The sequence below is a fragment of the Cygnus atratus genome, chromosome 11 (assembly GCF_013377495.2).
Source record: "Cygnus atratus isolate AKBS03 ecotype Queensland, Australia chromosome 11, CAtr_DNAZoo_HiC_assembly, whole genome shotgun sequence".
Lineage (NCBI taxonomy): Eukaryota > Metazoa > Chordata > Aves > Anseriformes > Anatidae > Cygnus > Cygnus atratus.
The window spans coordinates 14,707,900-14,724,698 of record NC_066372.1 but is presented as its reverse complement, the minus strand read 5'-3'; the positions used below and the strand labels follow the sequence as shown (position 1 = coordinate 14,724,698).

The window sequence follows — 16,799 nt, the reverse complement described above, 5'->3', positions numbered from 1 at the left end:
GATACAGAGCTGCCTAATTAGCTACACCATCTGCAGCACCATTTCAGCTTGTGCTGTGACTTTTGCAGGGATCCACTGGAAATAAATTTTCTGCTTGCATTAATAATAGTCATTATTAAAGGTCCGAATTAGCTAGATTTTCCAAATATTCCTTCTACAATTCCTTTTTGCTAGGTGTTACTTCTTAATTCCTTGTCTTATATCATCGGTTGCATAATGTTAAATGTGTCAGAATGGTTGAGTCGTTTCGGCTGGTGAAATAATTGCATATATCCAGAACATGTCCTAGTAGGTTAAGTTTCTGAAGCACTTCAACATTCAGAAATATAGGAGCCATGTGTAAGATATGTATAAGATATTATACTATTTTAATAACTTAATCGGAGATAACGGTGATTCCGTTATAGCTTATGTGAAACACCTAATGTTATTCAGGACCAAAGCTACACAAATGAAACTTTTCTATTATATTGGAAATTTCTTTTGTGTTGTGTTTTATCTTTACGGATATTAAGAGATCTAGAACTTAACCGAGATCTCGCATACAACAATACAGACCGGTGATTAATTCCTCAGTCTCAGCAATGAAATCTGGTTGGAGGAGAATTCAAGCAGAGGTCTAGTGTATCACACAGATGGGTGGTAGATATCATGTGTTCCCTTCTCCACGAGTACACTGTATCTGATTTCCTCTAGAGAAAAATATAAAGTGAATCTAAAGCAGAATGTGTGATGGCAGGGTGTGGTGCTTACTCAGACTTGATTAAAAATAAGTTTAGGGCATCTTTCTTCTCCCCAGACTCCAGGTTTCCATGTGGTTGTAGCTGTAAAACTGCAAAGACAGGGTAATTTTCTTGTAAATGAGATGAATATAATTTAAAGTTATTCTTTTCCAGGTGCTGCAATAGCGGATGTTCTCATTGAAAACCACCCCACATTTAACATTGCTGAGTGATAAAGAAAAAAAAAAAGAGATGTAATTTAGAATTTAGATGTAAATTCTGAAGAAATGCTACTGTGTATTAAATATTGTGTGGCATGATCAGTATGTCTGTCACAGGCTTTTACAATGTGTTATCAGTATGGCTGCACATATTCACTGGACAGATGGCACAAAAAGTACTCAGTATCCAAGCAAGGATATCGGTGCCTCTGCACCGCATGAGGCACTGCAGCCCGGTGTAGCACGAAGTTCACTGTCCTGATTTTATCCCTAAACTTGGTGTGTTTCCATTTCAGAGCTCCTGTGACAAGGATGTTATGCTGAATATTCTCAGCGTCCTCACTGACCTGCTCTCTCTGGGTAAGGAACTGAGCTCCGGGGCAATGTCTGCAGGCTAAGGGCAGGCAGGGGTTGTTTGAGCAGGGCAGGAAATTCGGATCTGTGTACACTCAGCCAGGTGTTTGCAGGCTGAACAAAACATGAATTGTACCTATAGCTACCCAGTCCTTACTTCCATGTCCAGAAAACCAAACTTATTCTCTAAGTTATATATATAAAAAAAAGGCAAAAAATCTCTATTGATTTTAGTCCAAAATAAGCCCATGAGTTTCAAGGTTTTTCATAATCCCTGGCAGTGAAACACTGGAAATGTTCACCCGTGCCCCTTGGGGGTGGATTGTGAGACGGTGAGAGGAACCTGACTTCCTGAACTGCAGGGACTCTGATGGAGGGAGTTCATCACCTTCCCATTGGCATCTTCACCTCAGGGCTGCAGGGATGACATGTTGCTGCATGTGCCCGAGCAATGTGAAAAAAATAAGTGAATTGGCACAAGAACTGAAAGAATATTTATTTTTCCTGCTGCTCCACCTCAAAAATGTCTTTTGCTAAGCAATTTTCAATCCAACTGAGCTGCTAGACTGCGCTGGCAAGAATTGAAGCCTCCTGCATTACCCACTCCTCACAGCCCCATCACAGACAGTCACTGGTCCAGTTGAATCTCTCTCTTGAAGCCTTGCAGAATCATTCCTCAGTTAGATGGAAGGATTGCCTGCTTGAGGACAGGAGGTACCATCTCCCCTCCAGGTGTCCTGAGGGCTGAACATGCTGCTTCCACCAACCATGGAGAGCTGACACAGCTGCCAGAGATGCACATGGACCACTGCTGATGCAGTGGGGCTCACAGGATTAGTGTGTGGTTTCTTTGGAGACCTTGTTTGAAAGCTGTCTCCAAAGCTTCCCTAGGATTCCTCTTCATTTGGCAGACATCCAGAGCTTTATTCCTTTGCTGGTTTAATTTCCAATATCTAAGAAAAGATCACTGAGCCTTCTGCTCCTTTGAAATCTGTTGGTGTCTCTGCTTATTCCTCTCTGCTGCATTTCAATGCACAATGAAAAACTTCAGCAGGATGTGGGTTTGTAAAAGTAATGACCGCTGGAGCAAGAAGAAGCAGAGACAATGGTTTCACCACACAACCATGAGCCATGTCTCCAGTCCGGGGGCACCCAAGAGGTCAAATCTGCAAACACCCTGGAGTTTATAAAAATAAAGCAACACAGGAAGGCCTTTGTATGCATTGTGCAGGTTGAAAGCTATCAATAAGTGTGGCTCTGGGGCAAAGATGCTCTGATCAAAACCTTTTACCCTTGCCCTCTTTTCCCTAGGGACCGGACGGAGAATTCAGTACGTGATCAGCAAAGGGGGCAGTGAGGCACTGCTGCAGGCCCTCATCTCTGCTGCCCGCACCGAGCCCCCCGACCACAGCATCCTTCTGCCCCTGCTACGCCTCCTGGCCAGGGTTGGCCAACGAGGTACTGCTGCATGGTGGGAATGCGTAGGTGGGTGGGGGAAGCTCAAAAGTCATGGACAGCCGCGGCAACAAACAGCACTGATAGAGCACTGTGAGTTTATTTGGAGGATGTATTACTTTGGAAATCCAGGTCATCTATGGTTTGGCCAGTTGGAAAACTTTTAACAAGACAGGGAAGGCGTACATGCACACAATGCTGCTTCTTGAACAGGTTTCATCCATGTTCTGCCTTAGGTTGGCCTTCTAGCTGAAAGAAAGAAATCGACATGAAATCTTAAAATATAATTTCTCTTTGTATATGATAATTGTGAGTAAATACAATATTTTTTTCTGTTTTCAGTGCAATCTTCAATTAACACCAATTCATTTGAATGACTTTGTTATAAGATCCCAGCTTAAGTTTGGTCCAAGTATGCTTAAAAGCACTGCTGCAGAGGCCTGCTCTTCATAATGATTTTGATTCTGCTATGCTTTTCACAGATAGGAAGTTTGGGCTGAAAGTACAGAAGGCAGAAGCAACTGACGTAATCCTGAGCTTGACAAGACAAAATCTGGGCCACCACCTGAACCTCACCCACTGCCTCTGGGTCCTGCGGGTTTGTGCTTCTAATGGTGAGTACCTGGGTTTTCCTCCTTTCCTCATCATGGAAAGGACAATAATTCTTTCTTTATCATTTCAGAGCAAATAAACATCATTCCTGTTTAAGGCAAGTGCCTGCACGCACTGTTAATATACAGAATTGGACTGAAAAGTCAGAACAGTTCTAGGTATTCCCCAAAAGGTCTACAGAGTGCATTTCATTTGCAGACTATGAAAACATAAGTGCTATAGTGAAAAACTATTCACAATAACGATCTCCTATTCCATAATATACACAGTCAACTCCTTTGCTGAGACTTAGGTACCTTAAGCCTCCTATGCAGTTCCTCAGAGCAGCCCCACATGCAAGGGAAATGCAGGTGGAGAAAGAGGCAGAGGGAAATCATTGACTTATTCAAGGTCCCTCAGGAAGCACATGTTAGAGCTGGGAACTTAATACCTGGTCTTCTGTCTTAGTATTCCCCTCATGCACTCTTCCAGTTTTTCTTGCTTAGTTATACCCTCATATTAAACAACTCAAGTAATGAGATTTCGAGTATTCTCTCCAGGGATCATTACAAATTCATACAGGCTTTCCCTACTATAGGGCACTGAGTTTGTCAGCACAAGTTTCCCTTTGCTCACTCCAACCATTTCCTCTCCCTCCCTGCTTCCTTCACCAGCAGATAACTCTTGACAGCCATCCTGCCTGCAGTCTGCATCCTAAGATTTAACATTCCTGGCTCCTAGCCCTGCAGGTCCCTCCTAGCTGTACAGGAGCTAGTTTCATGCAACGGGCTTTCTCAGGCAAGCAGCCAAGCCTCAACATTCAACTCTTCTCTCTGCAACAGACAGCATTTAAAAGGCTGAGGCTAGCTGAAAGTGCAGCCAAGGCCAGAAGCTGAAATGTGCCTTTATTTGGGTTTCACAGCTGTGGTAATGACCGTGTGCTGCCTCCCACCCAAAAATGATAATCTACACCAGTCGCTGCTCCCTGCTTCAGTGCACCTGCATCCATTTCAGCTGCAGATGTTGCAGAGGTTCCAGGATGTGCACTGCAGCCTGGCCTCCTTTCTGTTCATGTCAAGCCCCTTACTCTACCCCAGAACCCATCCTCTGTTCCTTCACAGAGCTCTGTTGCTCTCCAGGTACCTCCACTTCACCAGCTGTGCTTCCACCTTGTCCAGCTAATTTTGACTCTGTGATCTCTGCAGCCCAGCTGGAAAGCTGCAAGGGAGGTTAGGTGAAGGTTTGTGAGGATGTGGTACCAAACTAGGAGATCACATGCTCCCTACCTTAAAAATTATTTTTATGGAGTGGAACTAGAGAGGATCTGTAAGCATATAAAACTCTGAGAGTGCTTAGGCATGAAAGCAGAAAAGATAAATCCTTATCACGCTTCTTTGACCTGGATTTCTCCCTTCACGGTCTCTGCCACCAGTTATATGTGGCAGCCCACCTCCCACTCTGGGGCAGGATGAGTTCAAGAAGCCTTGTCCACTGCCCTGTCTCTAATGAATCGCCAGCTACAGTGAAAGTAGTTGGCAAGCCACGCAAGGCTTTCCATCACCGGACAACTTGGCGGAGGCACAGTAGGACAGCAGGAGATGATCGGCCCTCTGGCAGCTCTCTAATGATCACCAGGAAATATTTACAAAATAGGCAAAACCTACCAGTGGGCAGACAGCCAGGTCTCCCTCTGGCTGTTTTTGCTTACTGATCCCTTCACCCTGGTCACTTGCATCTAACATTTTAGAGCTTTATTTACCCCTTCTTTACACAGAGAACCTGGCTTATAGTGGTGAGGCCTGGCTAAACAGCTTCTGTCTGCACTGGGAATTTTTAGAATCGATTGCAAAATCTATCTATATAAGCTCCTGGTGTGCTAGCAAGTGAAAGACTAAAGGTAGCTGAAATTAGGCTGCACTTGAAGCACCCCTTCCAAAAATATACTTCCAAACTGCTGAGTAATAGCACAGAAAGAAAACTCAGCCCTCCATACCCATGTGAAATAATCCATCCGCATGGAGTTGCCTCTGGGAAATGCAGGAAGAATTTAGGCCCTTCCATTTTCCTGAACCTATTTAACTATGATTTGTTCTCTGGAGAGTACAATATCCACTGGGAAAGAGGTTTTGGGGAGCTTGGAAGAAGTGCAGAATCTGAGAACTCATTTTGTGTCTGACCTTGTCTCAGGGTGTGTCCACAGACAGCTCTGTGTTGCACTTCTGTGCCTGTAAAAAGATCTGTGAAGTCCAGTTGGAAGCCCGTAGAAATCTGCACATAGCCCCAAGGGCAGCTACTCCCTTCCCTGCATCACTTCTAAACACAGTATTGAAGACCACCTGCTTCAGAGCTGACTGCTTTTCTCTTTTACTGCTTCAGTTACTACAGGAACCACGCTTGGCATCAATGGAGCTATGGAACTGCTTTTCAGAGTCATCACCCCCTACAGCAAGCGACACATCAGGACAGTCAGGTAGGCAGTAGCCACAAGGGAACTCATCTTTCCTGGCCAGCAAGAAATAAAATTTTGGTTCCACTTGAAAAGGCAAAGAAATCAGAAATGGATGCACAATTTCCACTCACTTTAAATCTGCAGAGTTTTTTAGGAGGCAGAAATAGCTCCCTGAAGGACATGCTTGTGCTGTGTTTCATCATATGATTCATGCTGGTGGCCATTTATTTGTAGTGTACCCTATATTGTGATGGCAGTTTGATTGCAAGGTATCGTCCTTCATTTCCCAGTCAGGACTGGATTTTGAGAAGCACATCCCAGCAGCAGACAAACTGCTCCTGCCTGTCCCTTAGCAAGAACCTCCTGTCACCAGTGGCCTGGGAGCAGGTACAATGAAATTGTGGCAGTTCTTTTTTTTCCTCCTTTTGGAGAGAGTTGTGACCAGGTCATCATGATATTTTTGTAGGATGACAATTCTTGCTAGTATTAACCTGGGTCTGTTTTTAAGCCCATTCCAAATATTTCAAACAATTGTGTGTGTTTTGTTTGTTTGTTTTGCTTTGTTTTGCCCTTTTTTTCTTTTTTTTCTTTTTTTCCTTTTTTCTTTTTTTCTTTTTTTTCTTTTTTCTTTTTTTTTTTCTGAAGAGAAGTCCATTTTGTATCTCCATCTCAATGGTGAACATTATTCCTCAAGTTCAAGATTCTGGCCACAGGTACCTTTCAAGGCATACTTTTTAATACAGAAAACAAACATCCTCAGAAGGACATAACATATTTCTGTGGCTTGCTCCTCACAAACAAAAGGTAGAACTTACCGCTATGACCTCTGCCCACACAATCACATTTGCTAAAGAAACACAGAACCTGCTGGTTCTCTCCTTTAGACTTGCTCTGCCATGTGGACCAGATAATCCTGACTGGTTCATGCATGTCTTAGCAAGGACATGGCAACAATCAGTCAGGTTTGCCTTCTGTATGGACTTAGGTCCAGTTCATGGTTGGTGATTACTGAGGAAGTAGCTTTAGGATGGGCATGATGTGAAGGTGAGAGGTAGGTGGACAGACATGGCACAACAGTTTGACCATTAGCTGGGGAGTGGACCTGTCACCCTGGATGAGGAGTCTAATAAATCTTGTCCATCCTGGCGTAATCGTCAAAGATTAATACCAGTTCTCCCAACACGGACAGTTACACAATACACTGTAAGGGAAAGGATTACTACTAACAACAATTTATGAACTTGCACGTCAACACATGGTACTATTGTTTGCTAGATGCAGGAGTCTTCCAGTTCTCCTGCCTGCGCGTCTGGGGCTATAAAAAAAAATTGAACAGTTTGCCTTACTAAATAAGATAGTGAGTGGGCCCAGCAGATGCACGATTTCCTGCAGCTGCCTTGTTAATGGAGGCCAACTCACTTTTGTCTGCAGTTTTGGCTTTCTAGTGTGGTGCTAAGTACCTGGAACTGCTTCACAGCTTCAGTTCTCTCTTAGCCAGCATACCTGTGATTCCTCTACATGGTCTCTCCAAAAGTAAGATATCAGGATGTTCCTGCACAGGAACAGTTGGGATATCACCCAACTCAAAGAATATTATTGCTAAGGTATTATTCCTAGGATATCTGAGCACTCTCTAAGACTCCCCTCAGGCCTCGTGTTACAACTTTAAGACTCAGGGAGCCTGGAAATGGCAGTAGTGCCCAGGATGAGTTAGTTCCAGAGTTGAATTTCTGAAGCTAACCAAAAATGACTGATGGGTCTATTAACTTAACTAAGTAAGCAAATTCCACTCAACTCCCTGGTTTTCTTGTGTTTTCCCAAAGTGTTGGCTAGGATTAGACGAGGGTTAGTTCTACTTGTGTGACTGCCTCATAAGTCAGGATGTAGGTGTAATGGAACTTGGGTCTGTATCAGTTCTTTGTTAAACAATGGGACTGGGTGCCTGAGAGCTTTTCAAATAATTTTGTGCAAAGCTTCTTTTTCCATTTGCATCTTCCTTTGAGGGAAGGGGATATCTTAGTATGTCACACATTTCTAGATCAGATTTTTGCTGAGATTTGTTTAGAAGTACAGAATGCCAACTTGCAATATTTGGGGTTTGTTTCTTCTCATCTCATGTACACAAATTGTGTTGAACCACTCTTAAACTATTTTTTTGAGGGGATCTCTGAAGAGAGAAGCAGAAAATAGCAGTCTCAAAAATTTCCCTTATTAAAGCTTAGAAAAAGGTGATTTAGCTCCCATCAACACATGGTTTCACCTGAGAGAACCATAAATCAGCTGAAGCCTGGTAGCCACTCAGCTAGCTTGCCTGGAGGTCAAAGCTGATTGTTTCATTTAATAACTAGAAGCAGCTGAGAAGATCAATGGCACAATGGAAACAGGCTGTGTTACGTCAGAAGAAGCACACTAAACTGTTTTGTTTTAAAAAGCACTTGCAACCTATTTAAAGGCACTAGTTCCCTATTATTCACTGGGGGGTTGTGTTTGCAGTCTGTTTGGGAACAGTATGTTCAGTAGGGAAAGTGGTCTTAAGAGATATTGCTGGCAAGGATGTAGGTCTTGAGACTAGAATTCTTGTCCGCAGAATGAGTTACTGATTTTCTTTCTTGGTAGTAATAAATAGCTGTGGTTTGAAAATCCCAGGCATCTTTACAGTTCATCAAAAAATGGAGGTATTTGTAAAAAATTTGCTTCTACTTTTTGAGCAGCTCTAGTTTAAAACTTGTAGGGTTACTATGGAGGGGGGTTTATAGATGGGCTTTCTGAGATGGATGAGAAAGTGTAAAGGGGGAGGGGGATGTATGCTTTGTCAGCTGTGTTGCTGGTTATCTCAATTGAAGAGACTTTATAGCCTTTCCCAAAGCTCTATGAAATCTGGAGCAAGTTATTTTGATGTAGAGAGTTGGTCAAAAAAGCATATCCTTCTTTTTGGCTATTGGTATACATATTCTTGAAGAGAATGTTAGTCTGTAACCTGCCTACAGAGGAAATCTTGTAATGTCTTCCTTGCGAGCCTCTGATCCTCCTTTTGTATTTGTCCTTGATAGCTTCTCTCCATAGCTATATGCCACCATGATTTGCCTTGCTGCTGGGAAGGAACAGCCAGCAACTGTGGGGACTGAGATTACCCTTGTTCTTTGATCAGCTGCCAGGAATGCAGCACTGAAAATGCACCACTTCTCTGGTGGATACACCCGCATTCTCCTGTCCTAGGCAGTAGTATGACCAAGGTCACTTTAAGAATCTGCCCTGGAGAGCGTACTATCAGAGCTATTTATTTAGCCAGCTAAGATGTGGAAACAAGATACATAGTTCTATTTATTTTTCTCAGTGGCGATGCTCTGGGTTATTTAGAAATGGTCTCCTGTGCTCCAATTGACCTTCTATGGGTGCATGCCAAGTAGCTCTGATTTCCCTGAGACTGTGACTCATGGACTTTATTGGTCTTAGTTAGGTATCTGAGGTCTTCAGGTTGCTGGTGCCATAACTGTGTGGTTCTCTCTATGGCTAACCATATCTGAAGCAAAAGCCACGGTGAAAAATGTGGTACTTACTGGGGCTCCCAAGTAAACAGAACTCCTGAGTTAAGTACCGTCAAATCCAAGTGAGATGGAGAGCCTATAGGCTTTCTTATATGGTGGTGTGTTGCAGCGAAAGCTTTCTGGTATATTTCTGTAGGAGCAGTTTAAAATAAAACCAGATGATGTTCCATTTCTCTCAGTTCTGTTTATGTCAATACCCTGGATATCTGATACAAGTGTGTGGGTGGGATGCTCAGATCTTCACTGTCAACACCTCTGATGTAACATCCCTGATGCCCCACACAGTGTAATGACCCCTGCTCTTTTCACCTTCCGCCTTAATTATTCCCTGGATGTTCTGATCGTCTACGCTTTTGCACTTTCCCATGTTTCTTTCATCAGTCTTGCTCATTTTACCAATTGGCTTGTTCTGAGAGATATTTGGATGTGCTGTAGACAGATGGATGTGGGATGTGACCCTGGCAGATGTGTGCTCTCTGTAGCTGGATCTCTCTGCATGGATCCACCTCCAGGTGGCCAAGCATCAGATATCCTCCCTGTGCTCCTGGCGTGTCAAACATGGTTTTGAGGGTTGCATGTAGTCTTTGGCTACACGTTGTACCATCTCTCCTAGGCTGCCTCACGTTGCAGATAGATTATCAAAGTTAGTGAAGATGAAAATCCAGAATTTGACTCTTTCATATGGGGAAAATCTCTTCAGAAAATCACAAGTGAATGTGAAATGTGTTTGAGTGGTTCCCTCCACTATATTATCCTTTTCCTTTGTTCTTCAAAGGTTGGTGGGCAGAAGAATCACGGAAGTGATTTAGAGTCTTTTGAGATGTCTTTGTTTCTCAAAGTTCTCCAGTACAACTATTTGCCACACTGAGAAATATTTACCACAAATTGTAAGAAGAATGAATGCTCATCAGAATTTTAATAATAAAAAAAATAGACACAAAAAGAAGCCTTGCTTTCTATGAATGTTCACACAGCTTGGCTTTCTGCAATGGGTTGTTCTAGTGAAGTTTGACTACTTAATTAAAAGTGGAAAGTGAATAACAATGTCTGGGAATAGTGCCAAATTAATTTGGTAGAAAATGTGACATGCAGAAATTATCTCTTTGTTCATGTCCAGTGTCCTTACTTATGAAGTTCAGTCATGAATCTTCTGATGTTTGGTGTTTATTGGATGTTCCTAGCTCCTCAAACACTTGCAGTGAATCTCAAATTTCATTAAATGGAGGAATTTCTCTTGCATAACTCTATTCCATCTGAGGTAGCTATATCAAGTCCTTACATATTAAAAGGGGGGGGAAAAGAGCAAGGTTATCTGCATCTGGATCAGAAGTTTGCCTCTGGAAGCTTGGGGTGAAAATATTTATTTCTGTCCACTGACTGGAGTGTGAGTCCAGGCTGGATAACTTGGAAACAGTGTGGTAAGTATTTAGAGTTGGTCAGGTGGATGGATGCTGAGAGAGATTTGGAAAATGCAGGTACTCTGCATCTAGTGTCAGGGCTCAAAACCCAGGAGGAAATAAGAACGCAACCCGTGTATTTCTTTTGGTGATGCGTACTCAGGTATGGTTTGGGATGGTGAGTGACTCATGAATAAGAAACATGCAGGAATAAGGATGCTATTGCTGTGGTCAGGAAGTGACTTCTATATTGCATACTTCTGTCACAATGTGAACTGAGAGGAGGACTTTTTTTTTTTTTTTTTTACTGGATTACTGAAAGCAAGGGAAGAGGGAAATGTTAATGTCATTGGAGTACCTCTAAACCAAAAACCCTTATTTAATCAGACACTATCAGACTGACCAAGAATACAAAGGCCCTGAAAATACTGTAGATGAAAGCAGCATACATCCCCTTAACTTACAACTGTGCTCTGAATAAATAAATATATATATATATATATGTATGTATTACTTTATTTTTCTATACAAACTGGTTTGCATGCAATGGAGATTTTTTTCCTCTTAGGACTGGTGTTGAAAAGTGACAAAAGTTGCTATTATCCACAAATGATTGGAAAAATGATCTTCTGTGGCCTTAACAACAGGAGAAGGAATTTGAATGACAGTTGACTATCTCACTTAGAAAGAGGAAAATATAGCAAAAATGACCTGAATACTAGAACTCTCTCCTCTTTTAGGAGTGATGGAGACATACATGAAATATGCTGTTGTGAATGCATCCCAGACTCCATGCAGGCAACTAGTTTCCTCAGACCTAATCCAGGATAATCCATTGCTGGTTGATCACCATATATGTTTACTGCAGTTCCATTTTATGGATTGTCCTAAGGCTTCAGTTGTACTCTTTTTGATCAGAAGAACATGTTATATGACTGTTGCCAGCCAATATTTTGAGAATGAGAGAAATTCAGTACACCGACATGGTGATTAGTTCTTCTGCAACCTGATGCAGGAGCTGCTGTGATTTTTTTTTTTTTTTTTTTTGAGGAATCGTCCACGTACAACTTTGCCTTTGTTTATTTGGCAACAGTTCCTGATAGGAAATCAAAAGCAAATCATCCTTAATTCCTCTTGTTAGTCACTGTTTTGCCGTTAATCATGTAGAGTGGTTTGGATATTTAGTTGGAAAGTAACAATTCTACTGGAATGTGGTCAGAATTAATCAATGCTTAGTGCCTGCTTACTCTCAAATTGCTATTTGGTTCATTTGATCACCGTGGAAAATGCACAGGAGGGGATGAGATATTTCTTTTGAGCTATGTCACAATCAAATGACATGTTTCCCATCTGGGCTTGATCTACATGTGATTCTGCCTAGAAATTCCTGCTAAATAAAACTAGTAAATATTATTCTGAGTGAGATGATGCCAGTGACAAGGGAAAAAAAGAGTTGCCTTTAAAACTCTTGTTCACATCAAGTGGTTATTCAGCCTTATCTTAGATAGCATGGAGCAGAGATATGTACATCACTGAGATAAGTAAATAAGCCCTAGTGTTTGAATTCAATGCAATGAGCCATTGTAATAGAAGAAATGAGCTCTGAGCCAAAGGTGTCCCAGTTTTATGCAGTTCATTCTCTGTTCTTTTTATGGTCTGTGTGATTTCTTTCCAAGAATGACCTGTTCTAATATTATTAAGTTATAAAATCTCATTTCAGACTGATGGTATCTCAGCGCTACTTTGCAGAGTAAATAGAGTTACACTACAGAATTATAACTTACTGGCATTGTACTGTTAATAGCGACAGAAGAGAGAAATTGGAAAATTAAGAGGTAGAGGCAAGGGAGGAAAAATGCTTTCAGATGAGATCTGAAAATACATGAAGACTTGATGAGGTGGAGAGAAATACCATATACCAAGGTTATTCCAGATAGTCAAACATGTAAAATGTAGAAACCCTCGTGCCATCTCTTGGTAGCCTCTGGTACGGCAAGATTAAGCATAGATAACCTATTTCTGTGGCATTAAAAGTTGGTGAATAAACACTATATGAAGAAATACACTTCTATGTTTAACTTGATACCTCATTGGCAAGGAGGAACTGGCTTGTAAATCAGTGTACTTAATGAGACTTACATCAAAAAGTGTGATTACTTTTCTTTTAGGTCTATCTTGTTTCACTTGTATTTCAGGTAGAAGTAACAGAGTTTGAAAAGAAGCAGTGCTTTCACCTGAAGGTTTTTCTTTGCTTTCCCATTATTTTTGCCCATTTGAGCTGGTGGATTATCTTTGGAAAGGTGGTATGAGGACAAGTTGCTGTTCTCAAGCTCTTGACTTCATCCTGATCTCACCTGATGGCTTTGGGTATGTCTGTACTGTAGGAACTCTGTGCTCGTTGGGTGGGAAGGTTTCTCTGCCCTAGCTTTAATGTACCTAGTTCTGATACCCATCTCCCCTTGCCTTTCACTTGATTTATTGTCCTTTTGGGGTTTTCCTCCCACCTACAATCCTATTACACCTATGAAAGGGAGAAAGCAGCTATAAGACCCTCCCAACAAAAACTTTATGCCCAAAGATAGACATGGGAAATACGACAACCAACAATGAAAGAAAGCATCAGTGCAGAGCTCCAGTAGCAATGATTTAGCGCAACGCTGGCCCTGAGTAGTTGCTGTCCACACAAGAAAAACAGCCCTAAGAATTTCCTGGGGCTGCTATGGCTTTTTTCCAGCTCTGCCAGTGCTGGCAGGTGAAGTGTGAGCCAGTCTCTAAAACTATCAGTGGTTTTAAAGCACCACAGTGATTAGACCTGCCCTGAGCAGAGTTAGATGGTGCGGTGTCAGATCCCCTTAGCAACAGCCTTTCTACACTAGGATTCCCTATCCTGATAGCATTGTTGGAGCTGCACCAGCATTAGCAGCAGCAGTAGGGTGGCTGGTTTTAGAAATACAGGCACTACAACTGACTCATTTCCAGTGGGCAGGAGGCAGAGAGCTCCAACAGTTGCTTTCAGGCTCTTTTGGATAGTTAGTAAATGCTGTTTGTAGGGAAAAAAAGTAGCCAGAAAACCTATAGTGTTTACTAAGTGTAGGTGAAATGATTTTCATTAGGAAAGGAAGGATTTTAAATAGTGGTGCTACATATGCAGCACAGGTCTCTGGGTAGCTGACGCTGTCAGGGCTCTTCTTGGTCTCTTTATCTGCAGGGTAACACTTGGTATGGTAGCAATGCCAGTAAAATCTGTAAATAAACACAGAGCTGAGCAGTTCTGGGATGTGTTCAGAGACAGGACTTGGAACACAGAGGGGAGAACCTGAAAACTTGAAGTGACTGGTGAGGAAGAACAGGGCTGCTGACTCTGCATATGGCTGCAGTGCTGGGGTCGGGAATGGAAACTCCCCCTGAAGTGTAAATCTTTGAAAGGTTATGGCTCTGAGCTTCTACTGTCAGCCTGCAGCAACACTATAGTGGAAGATAAAGAAAATCATCCAGTGTATTTGGGTAACTTACTCTATATTCTTTTTTCTCCAGTGTTAAATGGAGACAGTTTGATCTTTGTGTGTACCATAGGACATACGTTGCAATGGCACAACAGCTCACTGTCTACTCGTCTCATTTCCTTCTTGATTTTTTTTTTGTTTTAAATTGCACTTCAATATTCGTGGTTATTCCAGCTTTAACTGCCTTCCAGATTTTTCTGTGCAGAAAAAACAATGGCACATGGAAAAAACATCCTGATAACGCTTCCATTTCTTAGTGTGTTTTTTAATTATTTCCATCAGTTTGTTCTTATATTTACAGCTGAAGTTCTACCAGCCTCGGCTTTGGTATGGTCTGTGTTTCAAATCTCAGACAGAATTTGGCTTGTTTATATTGGATGGAAGCTTTCCAATGAAAAGAATAAAGAAAAAATATCGACTTCAATTACCTAGGCTTCTGCAAATTACTGCTTCAGAAAGCCCCTGCAGTTATACTAGTGACATTGCTTACTTCAGATGGCCACTGTTGGGAGAATTTGACCCAGTATTTATTGTATTTTGGCTTGTTACTAATGTCTTCCCTTCTAAATGCTGTGAAGAACAGTCATCAGAACTAAGATGTGACTAATTTTCTGCTTAATAGGGAGTTGCATGCATGTACCAAAAAAATTGCATGAGCTGATGGAGAATAGTATTTCTCTGACTCTTTAGCAAGCTTCTGAACTCAATGTACTTCTCTTCCTTTCTTGGGACAATTACCTATGCAGTTTCCATTTCATTCTTATATAGCTGATAGTCTTTGAAATGCTAAATATCTTGAGATAGTGTGGCAGCAGAGAGTCTTATCTCTGACCTGCAGTCTGTAGGGTGCTCATGCTGGGTAAGATGTCCTACTTCTGTCCCACCTGAGCTGTGGAGTTGAGGAGAGAACAAGGACAGATTCACAGCAGTGGTGGTGTGGTCGTGTCTGCTGCTGTGTTCGAGTGTCTTGTGATGGTGTCTTGACCTGCTCGCACAGATGGATCCTGCAAAAGGTGCATCCCTGTTTGCAATGGCTATCCTATTTAATTTGAAGTTGATCACATGTCCTCAGATGACTCTGCTTTTCCTATTACAGCTTGGAGATCTTATGTCCAGAAAACTGCCGCAGGGCAGTGAAAGCTGTTCATTTTCCATACCTTGGCTCCTTTTCCTGCAAAGATGTATCGGTGTATGCTACACAATACAGCAGCATCCCCATTCTCTCCTGCCTTTCAAGCAAGACAGAAACCACAGAATGGCAGAGGGAGGCAAATAGCAAGATGTTTTTTTTCTGTTAAACCTTTATTGAAATTTCCAGGCAAGTTAATAAACTTCCCTCCCTGCTCTGCAATTGCAACATCTATTTTCCCAAAGACTTCATCCTTACTTTACTTGCCTGCGGCAAAACTACTCAGTGCTGTATGTCTCTAGCACTGTTCTATATGTGTTTTGCAGTCCTGTTTTCAAAACACACAGCAGGTAAAATTGATGTTTCTTTTACATATAACAGACTCTGAACATTTCTTATCAACTGGTAATTGGTGTTGAATGAAGAGACTTCGGTCAGTGAAGACTGAGTCTTCTGAATAAAGGTCCGGATTCTCAGAGATACTTGGAGGCATAAAGATGAAACAGGGAATCCGATGTTCTCATTGGAAAGTCTCTTGGCAGGCTAAAGACCTAACTCCATTCATTAAAAGGTAGTTCTGATCTTAATATACAAAGGGGCTTTGAAAAATCCTGTTGAGTGTTAGCTGCATGTTTACACATAGAAATGCCTTTTCAATGGAGGTCGAGATGCCTAATGTAGCTCTGAAAGAACATTACTTTGTGTTTCTCAAGCGTGTTTATGCATTGATCTCAATTTGAGATTGATTTAGTACCAATTAAGCTCAGCATTGCATGTGCACACACACGGGGGGCTTATAAAACAGACACACCTCAGTATTTCCAAGCAGTATCATATTCAGCGGCATCAGCTAAGACCCTGAAACTGTTAACTGCCCAATTCACAGTAAATTCAGTGCTGAAGAGGGTAAGTAAAAAATAACCCCTGTATGTATGGTGAGGGAACGTCATTGGAAGAGATGAAAAGTCAGGTAGCTGGAAAATGGGAGAAAATTGATGACAGTTCCTCCATATCTTCCATATATTTGGCTGAAATTCTAGTTGCATGCGAGCTCTAGCTCTGACCACCATCCTTTGGGATTTAGATATGAGCAATATATAAAAACTGCTTAACTTGTGCTCATAACAGAGGAAATGATGTTTCCCTACTTGGGAAGCATGTGGAGGTTGATAAATGGGAAGTCTTGCATTCAAGAAGATTAATTAGCATCAATATTTTTTCCATTTGCTCCCTACTGCAAATGTGAATGTAACACTGTGCTGTTAGTGCTGGAGCTGATGTGTAAATAGTTACTTGCACATTCAATCCATGGTCTTGTGCTATAGGTAGACTTTATAACTGGATACTCAGGAACAGGCAGAACTTAGTAGGACTATAGGGCTATAAGACATTACTGCCAGTTTACAATCACCCAGTTTGCACCTTGTCATGCA

The 16,799-nt window shown here is 41.8% G+C and overlaps 1 protein-coding gene across 1 annotated transcript in view; it reads left to right on the top strand.

Moving 5' to 3' along the window:
* The first annotated feature begins 1,038 nt into the window (after positions 1 to 1,038).
* The window catches only part of AGBL1 (AGBL carboxypeptidase 1), a 267,461-nt gene continuing 251,700 nt past the window's right edge, over positions 1,039 to 16,799 (top strand). Inside the window, exons 1-5 of the mRNA XM_035554602.2 lie at positions 1,039 to 1,119; positions 1,240 to 1,303; positions 2,609 to 2,755; positions 3,235 to 3,366; positions 5,720 to 5,813. Coding sequence (XP_035410495.2) covers positions 1,039 to 1,119; positions 1,240 to 1,303; positions 2,609 to 2,755; positions 3,235 to 3,366; positions 5,720 to 5,813 — 518 coding nt within the window. The remainder of the gene's footprint in view (positions 1,120 to 1,239; positions 1,304 to 2,608; positions 2,756 to 3,234; positions 3,367 to 5,719; positions 5,814 to 16,799) is intronic.